This window comes from Entelurus aequoreus, linkage group LG12 (genome assembly GCF_033978785.1).
Source record: "Entelurus aequoreus isolate RoL-2023_Sb linkage group LG12, RoL_Eaeq_v1.1, whole genome shotgun sequence".
NCBI classification, from domain to species: Eukaryota; Metazoa; Chordata; class Actinopteri; order Syngnathiformes; family Syngnathidae; genus Entelurus; species Entelurus aequoreus.
Genome location: NC_084742.1, coordinates 37,105,683 through 37,123,411, shown reverse-complemented (window position 1 = coordinate 37,123,411; position 17,729 = coordinate 37,105,683). Strand labels below are relative to the sequence as shown.

At 42.4% G+C, this 17,729-nt stretch overlaps 1 protein-coding gene across 3 annotated transcripts in view; it reads right to left on the bottom strand.

The window, feature by feature from the left end:
* Positions 1-433: 433 nt before the first annotated feature.
* The window catches only part of si:dkey-172j4.3 (diacylglycerol kinase delta), a 106,327-nt gene continuing 89,031 nt past the window's right edge, over positions 434-17,729 (bottom strand). For 2 of the 3 annotated variants that reach the window (XM_062065919.1, XM_062065918.1), the window contains one exon: positions 13,662-15,493. Coding sequence is in view for 2 of the 3 variants with exons in the window: in XM_062065918.1 (XP_061921902.1) it covers positions 15,447-15,493 (47 nt within the window). In the remaining variant the exon portion in view is untranslated. Of the gene's footprint in view, positions 484-6,093; positions 6,230-10,394; positions 10,448-13,661; positions 15,494-17,729 lie in introns of those variants that run through there. The other variant, XM_062065917.1, reaches the window with a different exon arrangement.

Sequence of the window (17,729 nt, the reverse complement as noted above, 5' to 3'; positions counted from 1 at the left end):
GGAAATACAACTTGACTAAGAAACAAAAGACATGCACGTGGGCACAAAAACTATGAACAAAGAAACAACAACACTAACTGCAGTCTTAATAAACAAAACTTACTTGGCAGGAAAAAACATGAAAAAGAGCAGCATGGATCATCAGAGTGTGAATGTGTGAGGACGCCAGGACGAACAACAGAAACAGACAGATTTAATTAGTGACGTGATCAGTGAAAACAGGTGCGTGACTCGAAACGTGAAACAGGTGCGTGACAAGACAGGTGAAAACTAATGGGTGACCATGGAAACCAAACCAAACAAGGAAGTGCAACCAGGAACTAAAAAGAGTCCAAAAAACAAACACATGGCCAAAACAAACACATGAACAGACGCATGACCAAAACAAAAACATGAACAGACATGACACATAAAGCGGGGTCATGATCACTACCGTGTGTTCTTATGTTTACATCTTCGAGTGGTCTGCTGCTTCCTCGCTCCCTGTAAGTTTATTCTCGATCATAAATAATGTATCTCACCTGGACAGAACAAATCTGAGTAGGTATCACGACAAGTTAGTACACTTTAGACCACCATTTAGGATCCGAAAATGGCCAGAACAACACGAAGACATTTGGTCCCACCTCCCCACCCCGTTTTTGTGAGGATTATGAGACATTCTTCACCTAAATAAAAATATATGAACATCCCAGCAGTCGGCATCCTAATGACAGCAGACATTGTACAGTAAGTGATATTTTATGTTTGTTGGCTCTCAAAGTCTGCAGTGCGCAATAAAAGTAATAAAAGGAAAAAAAAAAAAAAACGTAAAGCGTTTTTGAAATTAATGCACCGCGTATGCTTTAAATGAGCAAAATACGTAAATATTATTATAAATGTGCACTCTACTACATTACATATATTGCTTACTTGCTTATGGTAGTCCATCGTATCCGATGATGACTTCCACTTCTTCTATTGGTGAGTTTTGAGGTGACTAAAAAGTCCAATACGAGAGCCACATGGTCTATTGCAATGGGGGCATATGAAGTTAGTGTTTGTTGTGGTCTTGGCTGCAGGGCCCATCTTCCTCCTCTGGCGTTTCCCTTCCCTCGCTGCGCTTCTCTCCTCTTCAAAATGTTGAAGGCCTGCATGGCAGAGTTGCCTCCAGAGAGGGCGATCTGAGGCAGAGCTTTCCAGCTGTGTGTGCTGTATTCCACACCTCTTGAGAGTTATTTTCAGTTGGTCCTTATATCTCCGCTTTTGGCCACCTGCAGATCTCTGGCCATGATGAAGTTGACCATACAGCAGTTGTCGCGGAAGTCTATCAACTGACATTCTGATGGTGTGGCCGGCCCATCGCAGTTGGTACTGGAGAAAAGTGGCCTCCATGCTCTTGGTACCAGTTTTACTCAGGACTTCCGTGTGTGGTACACGATCACGCCATGTCAGCCCAAGGATCCGCTGGAGACACTTGATGTGAAAGTTCTCCAGCTGTTGGATGTGGCGGCGATACAGGGTCCAAGCTTCACAGCCATATAATAGTGTGGAGACACAGATGGCTTGGTAGACTGCCACCTTGGTACGTATGCTGAGGTCTTTGTTCACATACACCCTCTTACGCAGTCTACCAAAGGAGGCTGAGGCAGACCTGATTCGATTTTGAACATCATTGTCCATGCTGCAGTTTTCGGAGAGGATGCTCCCAAGATATTTGAAGTCTGGGACTATTGCTAGGGGCTTGTCATCGATGTTAAAGACAGGTGATGGTGGTCGAGTTGGCGGAGGGGAGTTCCACTGGCACAGTACTTCCGTCTTTACAGTGTTCACAGTGGGACCCAGTCTACTATAGGCCTTCACAGCAGCTGTTAACGTCGCCTGCAAAGCCTCTGATGTATGTGCCACGAAGGCACAATCATCAGCATACTGTAATTCCACGATGTTCACAGTTTTGACCTTGGTAGCCGCCTGCAGCCTTCTGATGTTAAATAAGCTTCCATCCAACCTGTAATCCACCAGCACACCACTGCTTCCCTCAACTTCTTTGTGCAGTAGCCAGGTGACACTCATGAGGAAGATGTTGAATAGTACAGGTGCAAGCACACAGCCCTGTCTGACACCTGTGGATACCTTGAAAGGCCTAGACTCATGTCCTCCTGTTGTCACCTGAGCCATCATCCCCTCGTGGAAACTTTGCAGGATGTTTACAAACTTCCGCGGGCAACCAACCCTGAGAAGGACCGCCCAGAGCAAGTCTCTGTTGACCGTATCAAAAGCCTTTGATAGGTCCACAAACGCCATGTATAGATCTTGATGTTGTTCCCGACACTTCTCTTGTAGCTGGCGTGTTGTGAAGATCATATCCACAGTGCTGCGATTTTTCCTGAAGCCACATTGAGACTCAGGCAACAGGTGTTCCGTTATGCTCTGTATGAGTCTTGACAGCATCACTTTGGCTAGAACCTTGCCGGCAGCAGACAGGAGGGATATTCCTCTACTATTGCCACAGACAGACTTCTCACCCTTCCCTTTATATATGGTTACAACATTTGCATCCCGCCATTGCTGGGGGACTGCTCCGCGCTTCCATATATCAGCAATATAATGGAAAATTGCTCTGGTACAGAGATAGCCTCCCTGTTTAAGGATCTCTGCAGGGATGCCATCCGGGCCAGGGGTCTTGTTGTTCTTAAGTGACCTAATTTCAGCCAGGACTTCAGAGAAGGTTGGTGGAAGATCCAGTTCTTCAATAGTTGGGTAGCTGGGCAGCTCATCCAGCACTGCCAGATCAGGGGTGGCAGGTTGGTTTAAAAGTGTCTGGAAGTGTTCCGCCCATCTATCCACAACTTGTTTCTGGTCCTTTATGAGGGTTGAGCCATCAGCCGACTTCACCGGTGAGAGAGAGGAGTTCCTGGGGCCATGGATGGTTTTCACAGCATTATAGAAGTTGTGCATGTCGTTCTTCACTGCAAAATGTTCAATTTCTTGAGCCTTGTCAGTCCACCAGTCATTTTTCAGTTTTCGTAGAACAGACTGTACCTCCTTCCTTGATGTTCTCCAGTGCTGCTTTAGCCTGACGGATGTAGGGTTGTTCAGGGCTGCGTTATGGGCCTTGTGCATGGTGTCCAGTTTGGTTCTGATGGATTCTGAATTTTCGTCGAACCAGTCCTGATGCCTCCTACGGCGGTAGCCAATAGACTCGGCTGCAGCCTCATAGAGCTTTGAGCTAAGGCAGGTCCAGTTGTCATCACCACTGCCTTCAGGGCTCAGGAAGGGGTCGATTTCCTGGAGCTTCCCTGCAATGGAGGATCGAAGGCTGTTCCGGGCCTCGTCTGCTTCAAGCCGGGCACAGTCCAACCGCTTCTTTCCAATTTTTCGGAGACGAACAGGGGGACGTACTGACGCTCGCAACTTGGAGATAATCATGCGGTGGTCAGTCCAGCAGTCAGCACCTCGCATTGCACGGGTGATGTGCACGTCCTTGGTGTCCTTGCGTCTCACGATGACGTAATCCAGCAGATGCCATTGCTTGGATCGTGGGTGCATCCAGGAAGCCTTGTGTTTATTTTTCTGTTGGAAGATTGTGTTGGTGATTGTCAGGTCATGCTCAGCACAGAGACTGAGTAGCCTCATGCCATTGCTGTTGACCTTCCCGATACCGTGCTTCCCAATCACTCCTTTCCATATGAGGTGGTTTTTCCCCACCCTGGCATTAAAAACACCAAGCAGGAGGATTTTGTCACTGCTAGGGATGCGCTGTAGGGCCTCATCTAGTTCCTGGTAGAAACGGTCCTTTGCCTCATTCTCGGATGGTAAAGTTGGCGCATAGGCACTGAGAAGAGTTGCGTAGCGGTGTTTTGCAAGGGGAATACGGACAGACATGAGTCTTTCACTTATACCGGTAGGTGTTTCAGTGAAACTGGGTAGCAGGCTGTTTTTTATTGCCAAACCAACACCATGGTGATGCGGACCTTCTGTAGGGTAACCCTTCCAGAAAAATGTATAACCCTGGCCTTCTTCCTTTAGGGATCCCTCATCCAGAAGTCTGGTCTCACTCAAGGCGGCGATGTCAATACCATAACGTCTGAGCTCAGCAGCAACAAGCGCAGTTCTTCTTTGCGGCCTGTCAGGGTTGTTGTCCAGGAGGGTTCTAATGTTCCATGTAGCCAATTTCAGGGGAACTTGTTTATTTTTTGTTTTTCGACCGCGGTAGTGGAATGTCCCGGTAGGTGCGGTATCCTACCCGGGGTATGAAGAGTGGGCAATGTTTAGGCCACCTTTTCTAGGCCTTCCCCCAACTTTGGGGTGAGCAGTGTGGCTCCTAAATAGGGCTGCTCAGTCATACAGGGGTCTGCCGAAATCAGCTGCCACTCAATTCCCAGCTGATAGCGACCATTATAGCCCTGTATCGCTGACGTGCAGGGATCTGACTAGAAGCTCCCAGTTCATTCTAACCTGCCCCCGTTATCAGACATCCTGACGCCGTCAGACTTTGTGCTTCAGAATCCAATTGCTGTTCTGGATCCACCAAGGTCAGAAGCAGAGACCTGTGCGGTGATATGTTTTAAGTGCCTCTGGGGGTGCACAGTTCCCAGCCGCACTATCTTCGCCACAAAGAGATGGAGCCTAGTGGCAAGGGGGAAACCCAGGACAACCAGCACCTCTTCATAGCTGCAGGAGGCCGCCGGAACCCTCAGTCTGTCGTGGCCCGCCTACGTGTGCCTCCATCACGGTGCTTTTCTCTCAGGGTGTGCTCCCCTAGCCCTTGTCTTCCTGGACTTACCCGCAAGGCAGCGGGTCGATCCCCTACCTTTTAGCCTGAAGTCGCGAGACTCCAAATACTGTATGCTGCCACGAGGAGGCAAGGTGAGGGGTCTTAGTGAAGGAGAGGCTATGTACTGACCTCGGAAGGCTTACGCACTCGGCTTCCTTTACCCAGCTGGGTCAGTCAGCGGCAGGAGCTATGCGTCACATGCATCCCTACATGCAACGTCTCTCTAGCATGCTGCACTAGACGCATCACTACACCCTGCGAGCCAGGCCCGCAAACACTATTTAACCCATAGATGGGTTAAATAGTGTATATGTATATATGTAATCCATCTATTACATATATACATCATGTATATAAAACCTCAATGAAGGTGTTTGGATGTTCTTTTAAGGGCTTTGTAGGCGGACATGATAGCTCTCTTGTCCCGTGTCACAAACGGCCAAATAGTGTAAATAATAGCGTCCTTTGCTGCGACTCGTTCAGAAGTTGCATAGTCCATCATCATGAAGGTATTTTCATCTGGTTTATAAGTAATACCTCCATTAAAAGTAAGCTGATTGTGAATGATTAGTTCCAGTGTAGACAAAGATGTCGATGTTGTCACTTCACAGGAAGGAAACAGTATCTAGTCAACGGGGGGGGGGGGGGGGTGACGCAAACTACGCGATGCAAGAGTATATTCCAGGCTTAAAACATGGTTGGCCCTTTCAATTTGCAGGTGCTATTTTTCAAGGTTTACAACAATTTTTAGGCATCAAACATTAACCAACTCTTCCTAAAGAATTTACACAGTCAAACCCAAAATTAAAAATTTTCGAGTGACGGTCCTAATCAAATTCAGATTTGAGTTGTGGGAGGAGCACTGCAGCAAAGTTTTCCACCCAAAGGATAATCAAATAATACCCCCGACCCCAAGTGTGGCCAAAATCTGGTATGCATGCTTATTATGACAGGATGCAAGAAAATCATAGAGCCTATTCTGTAAGACTCCGGTCATTTAAATGTGTAGTAATGTGTAGTAAATGTGTAATAGGGTAAATATTAGCACTCGCCACCAGCCTATCAAAACTTCAATATGTACATGTTATTCATAGCAAAATGCACAAAAAACAACTCAAACCATAATTTGTTTTTACACAGATTTCTACGACTAACACCTGAACAAACTCCTTCTAGAGGATAACAATCGAGGACTGTATAATAGGCAGATAGGCAACACTAAATCAATTGTGTCATAAGGTGTGAGTGGAGCTCGGCAACAAAGTTTGATAATTAACACGTTTTAGGAGACCCTGCTTCAGACAGCAGGAGGTATCAGACACTGCGGCTGATCGTACCTTTTGGTTTTGGGGCAGCCCAGGCGAGGATGCGGCGCACCAAGCAGCAGTTGAGGAAGATTTTCTTTGAGAAGCATTTGCGAAAGGGCTGCACATTCCCTTGGCACTGGTTCTCTTTGGTACACATAGCATCCACCTTGGTAATGACAAAATGTGGCACAGATCCAAGCTATATAATAAAAATAAAAAAACTCGGGAAATACTTCAACAAACTAAATATAAAGATGCTTTTCTATAGGAATTGTCCATCAAAGAAATTGCTTACCTTGCAGGCTTTGAAAAATATACGATATACCGCACACCCGACTCGCAAAGTGATCCAGAGCCCAGCAACAAAGTGTGAAAAGGGAGAAGGAGCAAGACAAGGAGGAAGGAGGAAGGGAGGTGAGAGTGAGGAAACAAGAGCGAGAACTAGAGGTCTGCTAAAGGTTGTAAAACACCACTAGAGGGAATTAGCACTCCCAAAGTGTTGGCTTCTATTACTTATTTTTAAATAAGTATGTTGCTTTTAGTGTAATTAAGTTAATGCACCAGCAGCTTGTGGCCTTGAATGATCCTTAAGGCAAACCATATTGTTGCTGTATTACACAAATAATGCCTGCACTGTCATGCTGATCATTAAAGCATGGGAATAGATACTAAATATGAGAGGTGTGCTTTTGTTTCTATTTCCTTCTGCAAAAACACCAGTGTTGGCGTTAACACACTTTTTGTATCTTTTTACGCATTGAAGTCAGAAAGGATGCGCAATTCCGGAAGCCTGCGCGTCACCAGGACGCTGATTTTTTTTATTTTTAGCGCCCAGTTTGCTTGTCTTTTTTTTTATTTTATCGATTATCGCTTTCCGCCTGTGTTTTGTTTATATTTGCCGGGTCAAATTTCCGTCCCCTTTTATTGCGTTCTTAATCGGTCGTAAATTTTGATTCGCCGAAAGTTTTATCAAATCACAATTACTGCCTCAGTTTGCACTCGGACAACTTTACAGTGAGGGGCTGTCAAAATAAATCATTTATGGTAAACACTAAGGTGAGTGTAAAGTCAAACTTTTTAACTTCATCCTGTGCCATGTCTCCAGTAAATTACTTGTTTTAGTCTTTGAGAGTCCATGGAAACTTCACTTTTATTTCCTGCTGGATCGACATCGTTCGAGGATGGAGACAGGCTAGCTGTTAGCTTCAAGCTAACCAGCACCCGACCAGGCTCCTCTACCCCAAAAACATACTTTGCAGGTCAACAAATGGGGAAAATATGTGCCTTTTGAAGTGTTAATGTGCGAGGAGTGTTCAAAAGGAGTCTATTGGAGAAGTGGCTGACAAGTTTGCAAGTGTCGCTCGCATTGCTGACATCATCACCGTCATTGTTTACTGAAGCAGAAATGCTGACTGTGCGTTATGACAAACGCGCATGTGTCGCCAGGCTCTGCTTTTTATCAGTAGACTTATCAGATTTAATTTTTCATCATCTATAGCAGGGGTGTCAAAAGTGTGGCCCGGGGGCCATTTGAGGCCAGCAGCTAATGTTTTAAAGGCCCGCGGCACATTCTAAAAATACTATTAAAACAAAAACATAACAAAAGTGGAATAAAAAAAGCTTACAGGTGAAATGTAATTTAGAAAAAGTTGCAATGTTGACTAATAAAACAAAGCTGTTTTTTTCCTTTAAAACAGTCATTGCTCAAAACATATTGAATCAAAATCAATGTTTTTATGAATTATTGACCTATCCAAGGCTCAGATTACTTCACATCAAATATTCCACTTTGAAAAATATTTTTTGCCCTAAAAAAAAAAAGTTTTATTTGACAAAAAGGGCAGAAAACAAACTAAAAAAAAACACACACACATACATACATATACATACATATACAGTTGTTGTTTTTTTAACTTAGAATTGACGGATAGATCTGAAGGTGATGTAGAGTCTAGAGACGTATGCGTTAAATAATGTATGTAGGCCCTGGCACACCATTATCATAATTTCATGCCCGAAGCAAAACACTTTTATACTGAAATAAAAACACCTACAACCTATTAAATAAAAATATGGACAAAAATACCGGCAGCGGTAAAGTTTAGATCCATGAAGGAAAGAAGAAAGTGAATGAATGTTTATAACTGAATACATTTACATATGCATAAAAATGTGTTTTTTGTATTATTTTTGTTAATGAATTAAGTAACGTGTATGACAAGCTTTTTCCAAAACACAATACAGAATGTGAGTTAAAACAGGATAATGCATACATTTATCATTTGTTTTCAAAACGGTTACAAAAAAGTGGGATCTCAAAAATGTACTGTGGGACCCCATTTTTATGACGACTTACAAACTGAAGGAAACTATTCCAGCCACAGTTTCAAGGACTTCATTGAAACAATAGATAGAAATCCCAACTCACTGTTCCTCACGAAAGGCACACAGAGGAAATAGTTAAAATCATGAAAAACTGCAAATCCAAGACTTCAATCAATTGTAACAGGATTGATGTGGAAACAATAAAAAAAGTTATTGCAGAGATCTCAGGACCATTAATGTATATCAGGAAGCCATCATTTAAAAAGCAGGCAAAATAGCTTAAGTTGTACCAAGTTATAAGACTGGAGACAAACACAGATTTACAAATTATAGACCCGTTTCTTTACTTACACAACTTTCTAAAATCATCGAAAAACTGTTTAATAACAGATTAGAGAGTTTCATAAACAAACAGAATACTCACTGAGAACCAATACTGACTCAGAGCTAATATTTCAACATCGATGGCATTAATTGAAATAGAGGAAATTACCAAAGCAATAGATGCTAATGTGCAGCAGCGTTTATTGATCTAACTAAAGCTTTTGACACATTAATCACATTATTTTAAATAGAACAATTAGAACGTTATGGCATCAGAGGGTTGGTCTTAAACTGAATTAGAAGCTACTTAACCAAGAGGAAGCAATACGTGAAGCTAGGTGAACACACATTTACAAAATATATCGCTAAATATATCCTGTGCCGTACAGCAGGGATCAATACTTGAACCAAAATTGTTCAATCTTAATATAAATGACATTGGTAAAGTTACAAAAAATTAAAGTTATTATTTGCAGACGATACAACAGTGTTTTGTTCAGGAGATAACACACAAACGCTAATACAAATAACAGAAGATATGAATAGATTAAAAAGATGGTTTGACAAAAAACTGACTCTTTGAATCTCAGTAAAACTAAAATAATGCTATTCAGTAGCAGTAGAAAGGAAAGTCAAACACTAATACAAATAGACAGAACAGAAAGAGTAAATTATATAACATTTCTAAGTGAAATTATTGATGATAAAATGAACTGGAAATTGCATAAAAAATATACAACATAAGGTGGCAAAAAATACATCAATACTGAATAAAGCGAAATATTTATTGGACCAAAAATCACTTCATATTCTTTAATGCTCGCTAGTGTTACCATTATTGTGCAGAAATAACTACAAAAGTACACTTATTTACCAACTGTTACAAGAGATCAATTACAATAATACATAATGTTGGATATAGAGAACATACAAACCCTTTATTTATTGAATCAACAATATTAAAATGCCACGATATAGTGAATTTGCAAACAGCTACAATTTTGTACAAAGCGAACTATAACCTGCTACCCAAGAATGTACAACAATTCTTCTCAACAAAAGGAGAAATATAACCTTAGATACATTTTTTTATTTCAAACATTTGTATGCTCGTACAACACTTAAAACCTTTAGTATATCAGTATGTGGAATTAAATTATGGACTGGATTAAGAAATCAAACAATGTACTAATATAATCCATTTTAGGAAACTGTTCAAACAAAGTGTTTACAAAAGTACAAAAAAGAAGAACCACAATAAACTTTCTGAACTTACTGATAATCTTATTCATCTCACTATATGAAATAAAACTTACTTCACTTATGATTATTATTGGAGTATATTGTGAGTAAATTGAGAACAGGAAGTGAACAAAAGTGTTTACAATTGCTATGTAATGGAAAAGGGGTATAATTAGATAAACTCTGCTTCTTCCTACTCCTTTTCGAACATGTTGAAAACTGGAAACTGTGATGTGTCATGTTGTAATTGTATGCATGTTCAAAACACACTTAACTCGAAAAAATAAACGTTTTTTTTTCTGGTGCTTTTAACACATAGAAGATGATTGAAAATAAATTAACGTCTAGTTTTTACAGGACATGACAAATGAGGCACTTTTAAAAAGAAGAATACCCTTACACGTATTAAAATAGGTCTAAAAATAGCAAATCAGTCCTACCAGAAGACGCGACGGCAGCGTCCACGCGGGCAGAGATGGTGTCCACTCTCCTTCTGTCCATTTTGAGAAGGAAACACGTTTAAAAAGAAGTAAGACTAGAACTTGAAGTTGTTAGTGACTTGGAGTTCCAGCTGCCGCTCCAGCGATAGCATGTGCGCATGCGCAATAGCCTGACGTCAATCAAGTCTAATTCAGAGGCGGGGCCAAAGGGTGTAAACAATAAGGGGAAAGCCGGAAGAGGGCGGGATTTAATGCAGACCACTGGTGTAAAGTTTGCAAACAGCACAATTAAGTCTTGTTTTTGTTATCAACACAAGTAATCATGTAAAGCATCAGTGCTAAACAACTATGACATCATGACATGGTGCAAATTTAAACATCTAAATTTAAATCCTGTCAGCTAGTGACATTTATAGTCTCAGAATGAGCTGTTTTATGTCCCAAAAATACATCTAAAGGTTTTCTGTCCTACCCAAGTTAATTTTAGACTCATCATCTTCACTTGTTATAAAATGATCAAAACCGTAAAATTGTGTACAGATACATGTTTGTGATGTATTGGAAAAAGTATTATAAATGGAATCTATATTTTGTATCATTCAATATATTGTATTATTGTATTGTGGTAGTTAAAGTGTGATTAAATTAAATGCATTTTGACACACAGTGTATTTATTTATCCTGCGTGTTCCATCCATCCATTTTCTACCGCTTGTCCCTTTTGGGGTCGCTGGAGCCTATCTCAGCTACAATCGGGCGGAAGGCGGGGTACACCCTGGACAAGTCGCCACCTCATCACAGGGCCAACACAAATAGACAGACAACATTCACACTTACATTCATACACTAGGGCCAATTTTAGTGTTGCCAATCAACCTATCCCCAGGTGCATGTCTTTGGAGGTGGGTGGAAGCCTTAGTACCCGGAGGGAACCCACGCAGTTATTAAAATAAATATTTAAAAAAATGTTTTGTAAATGTATATAATATGGTTTTATTATTTAAATTGCATGATCCATCCATCCATCCATTTTCTACCGCTTGTCCCGTTTGGGGTCGCGGGGGGTGCTGGAGCCTATCTCAGCTACAATCGGGCGGAAGGCAGGGTACACCCTGGACAAGTCGCCACCTCATCACAGGGCCAACACAAATAGACAGACAACATTCACACTCACATTCACACACTAGGTGCATGTCTTTGGTGGTAGAAAGAAGCCTGAGTACCCGGAGGGAACCCACGCAGTTATTAAAATAAATATTTAAAAAAATGTTTTTTAAATGTATATAATATGGTTGTATTTTTTAAATTGCATGATGAAAACAGAAATTAAACCAAAAAGGCAGTGGTTCTCAAACTTTTTTTGACCAAGTCCCACCTACGAAAACACTTGGCTCTCCAAGTACTACCATAATGACCAACATTTAAATACACTTGCTTAGTAGGCCTAACTACTAAAAACAAGGCAGATGTTTTATTTAAAAAGTATATTTCATGTTTATGGCCACGACAACATTGCACACAGTTTGAACAGTAACACTGTGTTTTGAGTATTTAATTAGGTGATTATTTGGCGCACCACCAGAATCGTGTTTTAAGAGAGTATGGCCACTCCGGTTTTAGGCCATTGGTCAAAAGGCACTCACGTGAGTACGGGAGACCATGTTTGCTACCAATGTTGAGGTGATGTTACGTGTTTGCGGCGCTTCCTCGTTAGTTTTTCGACATGTAAAAAATCCCCGTTGTGCAGCATGGGACTGATCCACCCGCCAGAATTATGAAAAGCTTTTACATCGCTTTCTGCGCAACCCGGAAAGAAGACAATATGGGAAGTGAAGGTTCGTTGTCCGCACTGGAGAGCCACCAACTACGATGTCTTGTGCCAGGTAAACACATGACACAGCACTCAGCATCAAGGGTTGGAATTGGTGGTTAAATCACCGGCCACCGCTGCTGCTCACTGCTACCCTCACCTCCCAGGGGGTGGAACAAGGGGACGGGTCAAATGCACAGGGTAATTTCACCACACCTAGTGTGTGTGTGTGACTATCAGTGGTACTTTAACTTAACAACTGCGTTTTGTTCAGGAGAGAACACACAGAAGCTAATAGAAATAATACAATAAATGAACAAATTAAAAAGATGGTTTGACAAAAACAGACTCTTTGAATATTAGTGAAACTAAAATAATGCAATCAAGTAACAGGAGAAGAGAAAGTCAAACACAAATAGACGGAGTAGACATTGAAAAAGTAAAATAAACCACATTTTGGGTGTAATAACAGATGAGAAAATTAACTGAAAATCTCATGTAAAAAATCTAAATAATAAATAAATAAACATTAAGTTGCAAGAAATACTTCAAACTATGTTCTGGACCACAAAAAACTATTATTTTTTTTTTGTCATAAAAAAATACAATCATGTGATCTATATTGATATATAATGTAGGAACCAGAAATAATAATAACAGAAAGAAACAACCCTTTTGTGCGAATGAGTGTAAATGGGGGAGGGAGGTTTTTTGGGTTGGGGCACTAATTGTAAGTGTATCTTGTGTTTTTTTATGTTGATTTAATAAAAAAATATATATATACATATTTTTTAATTTTTTATTCTTGTGCCACTGTGTTAGAGAGCCTGCTGGTCACTAAACACTGCAGGAATGCAGCAGCAGAGTGCGCCAAATGCAGCTGCAAAATTATACTTTGACGAAATAAAAGCATGTTTTTTTGTAAGTTTATGAGCTGGAGTATGTTTAGAACTATATTAAGACAAATTATTTTGGTTTATTAAGTCTTGACAACTAATGTCAGAATGGCCACAACGCATGCTTCCGGGCACATGTCCTTGGTAGCATCATGCGCCGTTATATTCTCTTAATACACGACTCTGTGTGTCACTATTAGTTTGCGCACCACAGTTTGAGAACCACTGGGTTAAGGTGCATGTTACACATTAGAAGTTAAGTTACAGCTCATTTCAACTGCTCAACTCGTGCTGGCAAAGATTGGCAAACACGTTTAGCGAGCTACAAAGGTTTGAATGCGAACAACGGTAGTACTAACTTTGACAAAGTGTCTTAGATTGCGTTCAAACTTGGTCTTTCACGTCCTCAGATGTAGTGACCATTGAACACATGACGATTTGAGAAGCTATTCCAATGTTAAAGTTACATTTTTACCATAATCATATGCTAATAAAGTAGTTTACAACACCATGACCAGAACATGCTATGTAAATCTTCAAGAAAGAAGCAGCAGACACACATTCCACACACCATTAAATTCTTTTTAATCTCCAAAGCTTGCCGTCTTTTGTTGCACGCCGCAGACAACAGCACAATATAGAACAACGGGCAACGCACACGGTCGTGCAAACAAGGAGCATGGCCGAATCCTATCTAAATCTCATTAAATTAAATTAAAACAATCTTGTTAAAAAAAAAAATTAAATATATATAATATGAGCTTTGGTTGAAAAAAAAAATCAACACACACAAGTTGCAATCATTTGTTCAGAACAAGTTGTTAATAACAATTCAAACATTTTAACTTCATCAGTGATTTCCTTAAGTCCTGACAACATGTTCTTCAGCTTTGGCGTAAAGCTTCGCATGGTTACCGTGGTCACATGGAGGAGGAACTACACAGCCACCGATGTCATCATGTGGATATAGTTAGCATTTTTGCCATAAATATTAGTCTTCACCTAATTATACACACGCTTGTAAACACACGCACACACACACACACATGCGCATATTTCCCCTCTTTGTTGGTAAAGTGCAAGGCAAAGATACAGTAAACTTTGAAATGTACAACACACACGCGCACACACACACACACACACACACCTGGAATGTGTCGCTCTGCTTGGCACAAGCACCACTAAAGCCTCCAAGGTGAGAAGGTGGCACACGATGGATGCAGTCTAACCAAGAATGGAAGTCAGCGTAGAAAAATGAACGAAGAGATAACGACGACGTCAACTTTTTAAAGGCTCGTAATAATATGGCAGTGTAGCGTCACTACAGTAAAGGCTAGTATTGTCTAAATCTTAACGAGAGCGAAATAAATGAACACACTTTTTTTTTCTTTCTGATGACAAATAACCAGGATCTAAGACGGTTTTGTCTTATATACGGTAGTCTGAAAGAGGCAGGTTTTCTTGAGATGATTCATGCAAACCAGCAGGTGCCTGGTTAACAGGTTCAAAAGTAAAACAGGACTTGACAAAGGGGAGTGGTCTTAAATCGGGGTCAATAAGATGCAGCCCTGACTATAAACATCTACTGCGACACTCATATATTGGCGTGATCGTCGTCATGTTTGGCCTATTTCTATCCATTATTTATTCTAATCGTAGTCTTTAAAAGGCAAAGGGGAAGCTGCAAAGCCACTAGAGATTGTAAGAAGCGTTGGCAAAGCATAAAAAATAAAAAATAAATCTCACATTCGTGCATTACATCTACATTCAGCAGTTTGTTAGCGTGCCCTGAATGGCCACAAATGACCTCTGAGTACCTGTCGGAGGCCACGACATACTAAGAACCACTTTAGAACCATCACACCTTCATGTTGCATGTGTAAATGATCGTTAATTATATTATTATTTCAACAATTCACAGCTCAACACACAAATACATTCAGTATGTTACTTCTTTTTTGCAACATTTAAGATATTCTGCAAGTCTGAGGTTGCATTGGCAGTAGCAACGAGAACCGAGTCTCACCGGAGTCTGAAGGCTGTTTTCGCTTTCCGACGTTGGACTCGAGAGGTCCAAAACAAAGATTGCTGTGCTCGGCATGCAAGGAGAGCACCGTGTAAACACTCAGTTTGGAACAAACCAAAAAAAAACCTCACTAAACGAGAAGTTCTTTCACCACAGCAATGCAAGCGAGGCTTCTTTGAAAAACAAAAACAACAGGAAGTAAAACAACGATGGTCCCACCTCTGTCAGCCCACCTGGTCACAACAGGGAGGATAACGACAGGGCGGGGGCCGAGGGCATCGCTTCACCTCTGGTTGCCAAGGTGATGGAAAAGATCTCCCTCAGTTGCCCGACAATTCTGCTTCAGGAGTTTTGACATCCCACGTTCCTAAAGCAAAGGCACAAATAACTAATACTGCATTTCATTTATGAACTTTTAGGGTTTTTTAAGCTTGCAGACTCAGAAAGTGCAGGTGCAGCACAGTATGATTAGCATGGCATGATGCAGCCACACACACACACTCATGTCACATGTGCAGAGTTCAAATTGTTTACCAGTCCTTAAATGCCCCAAGTTGTTCAAGCAAAAGGAGATTTATGATACAAACCCAGTTTCCATATGAGTTGGGAAATTGTGTTAGATGTAAATATAAACGGAATACAATGATTTGCAAGTCCTTTTCAACCCATATTCAGTTGAATGCACTACAAAGACAAGATATTTGATGTTCAAACTGATAGACTTTATTTTTTTTTTGCAAATAATAATTAACTTAGAATTTCATGGCTGCAACACGAGCCAAAGTAGTTGGGAAAGGGCATGTTCACCACTGTGTTACATCCATCCATCCATCCATCTTCAACCGCTTATCCGGAATCGGGTCGTGGGGACAACAGCTCCAACAAAGACCCCCAGACTTCCCTCTCCAGAGCAACATTAGCGACTTCTTCCTGGGGAATCCCGAAGCGTTCCCAGGCCAGAGAGGAGATGTAATCCCCCCATCTGTTCCTTGGCCTGCCGCGGGGCCTCCTCCCAGTGGGACATGCAACGAGGACCTCCCTAGGGAGACGCTCGTGAGGCATCCGCACGAGATGCCCGAACCACCTGAGCTGGCTCCTTTCCAAGCGAAGGAGCAGCGGCTCTACTCCGAGTCTCTCTCGGGTGACTGAGCTTCTCACCCTATCTCTAAGGGAGATGCCAGCCACCCTTCTGAGGAAACTCATTTCGGCCGCTTGTATCCGCGAGCTTATTCTTTCGGTCATGACCCACACTTCATGACCATAGGTGAGAGTAGGAATGTAGATAGCTCGGTAGACCGAGAGCTTTGCCTTCTGGCTCAGCTCTCGTTTTGTCACAACAGTGCGGCAGAGAGACTGCAATACTGCCCCAGCTGCTCCGATTCTCCGGCTGATTTCCTTCTCCATCTTTCCCTCACTCGTGAACAAGACTCCAAGATACTTAAACTCCTCCACCTGTGACAGAGTCTCGTCCCCTACCTGGACTGTACAATCCATCGGTTTCCTGCTGAGAACCATGGCCTCAGATTTGGAGATGCTGATCCTCATTCCAGCCGCTGAACACTCGGCTGCGAACCGATCCAGTGAGAGCTGAAGGTCACGAACCGAAGGTGCCATCAGGACGACATCATCTGCAAAGAGCAGTGACGCAACCTTTAGCCCCCCAAGACGTATACCCTCTCCGCCATGGCCACGACTCCGCCTAGAAATCCTGTCCATGAAAATCACAAACAGGATAGGTGGAAACGGATCCGACTTACATCCAAGCACCCGGACACAACTCTCGCTTTGGTTGTACAGAGATTGGATGGCCCTCAGCAGGGTTCCCCTCACTCCGTACTCCCTCAGCACCTCCCACAAGATCTCCCGGGGGACGCGGTCATACGCCTTCTCCAAATCCACAAAGCACATGTAGACTGGATAGGCATACTCCCAGGCCTTCTCCAGGATTCCCGCAAGAGTAAAGAGCTGGTCAGTTGTTCCACGACCAGGACGGAATCCACATTGCTCCTCTTGAATCTGAGGTTCGACTATCGGCCGGACCCTCCTTTCCAGTACCTTGGCGTAAACTTTCCCGGGGAGGCTGAGTAGTGTGATACCCCTGTAATTAGCACACACCCTCTGGTCCCCCTTTTTGAAAAGGGGAACCACCACCCCAGTCTGCCACTCCCTCGGCACTGTCCCAGACTTCCACGCAATGTTGAAAAGGCGTATCAACCAAGACATCCCCTCAACACCCAGAGCCTTCAGCATTTCTGGACGGATCTCGTCAACCCCCGGAGCTTTGCCACTGTGGAGTTGTCTAACTACCTCAGTGACTTCACTCCGAGAGATCGACGCCGAGCCCCCATCATCCTCAGGCCCTGCTCCTATCAGGGAGGGTGTGTCTGATGTAATTGGGTTCAGGAGTTCCTCAAAGTGCTCTTTCCAACGCCCTACGACTTCCTCACTTGAAGTCAGCAAAGTCCCATCCTTGCCATACACAGCTTGGATGGTTCCCTGCTTCCCTCTCCTGAGGTGCCGTATGGTCTTCCAGAACAGCTTTGGTGCCGCCCGATAGTCCTTCTCCATGGATTCCCCGAACAGCTCCAACACCCTCTGCTTAG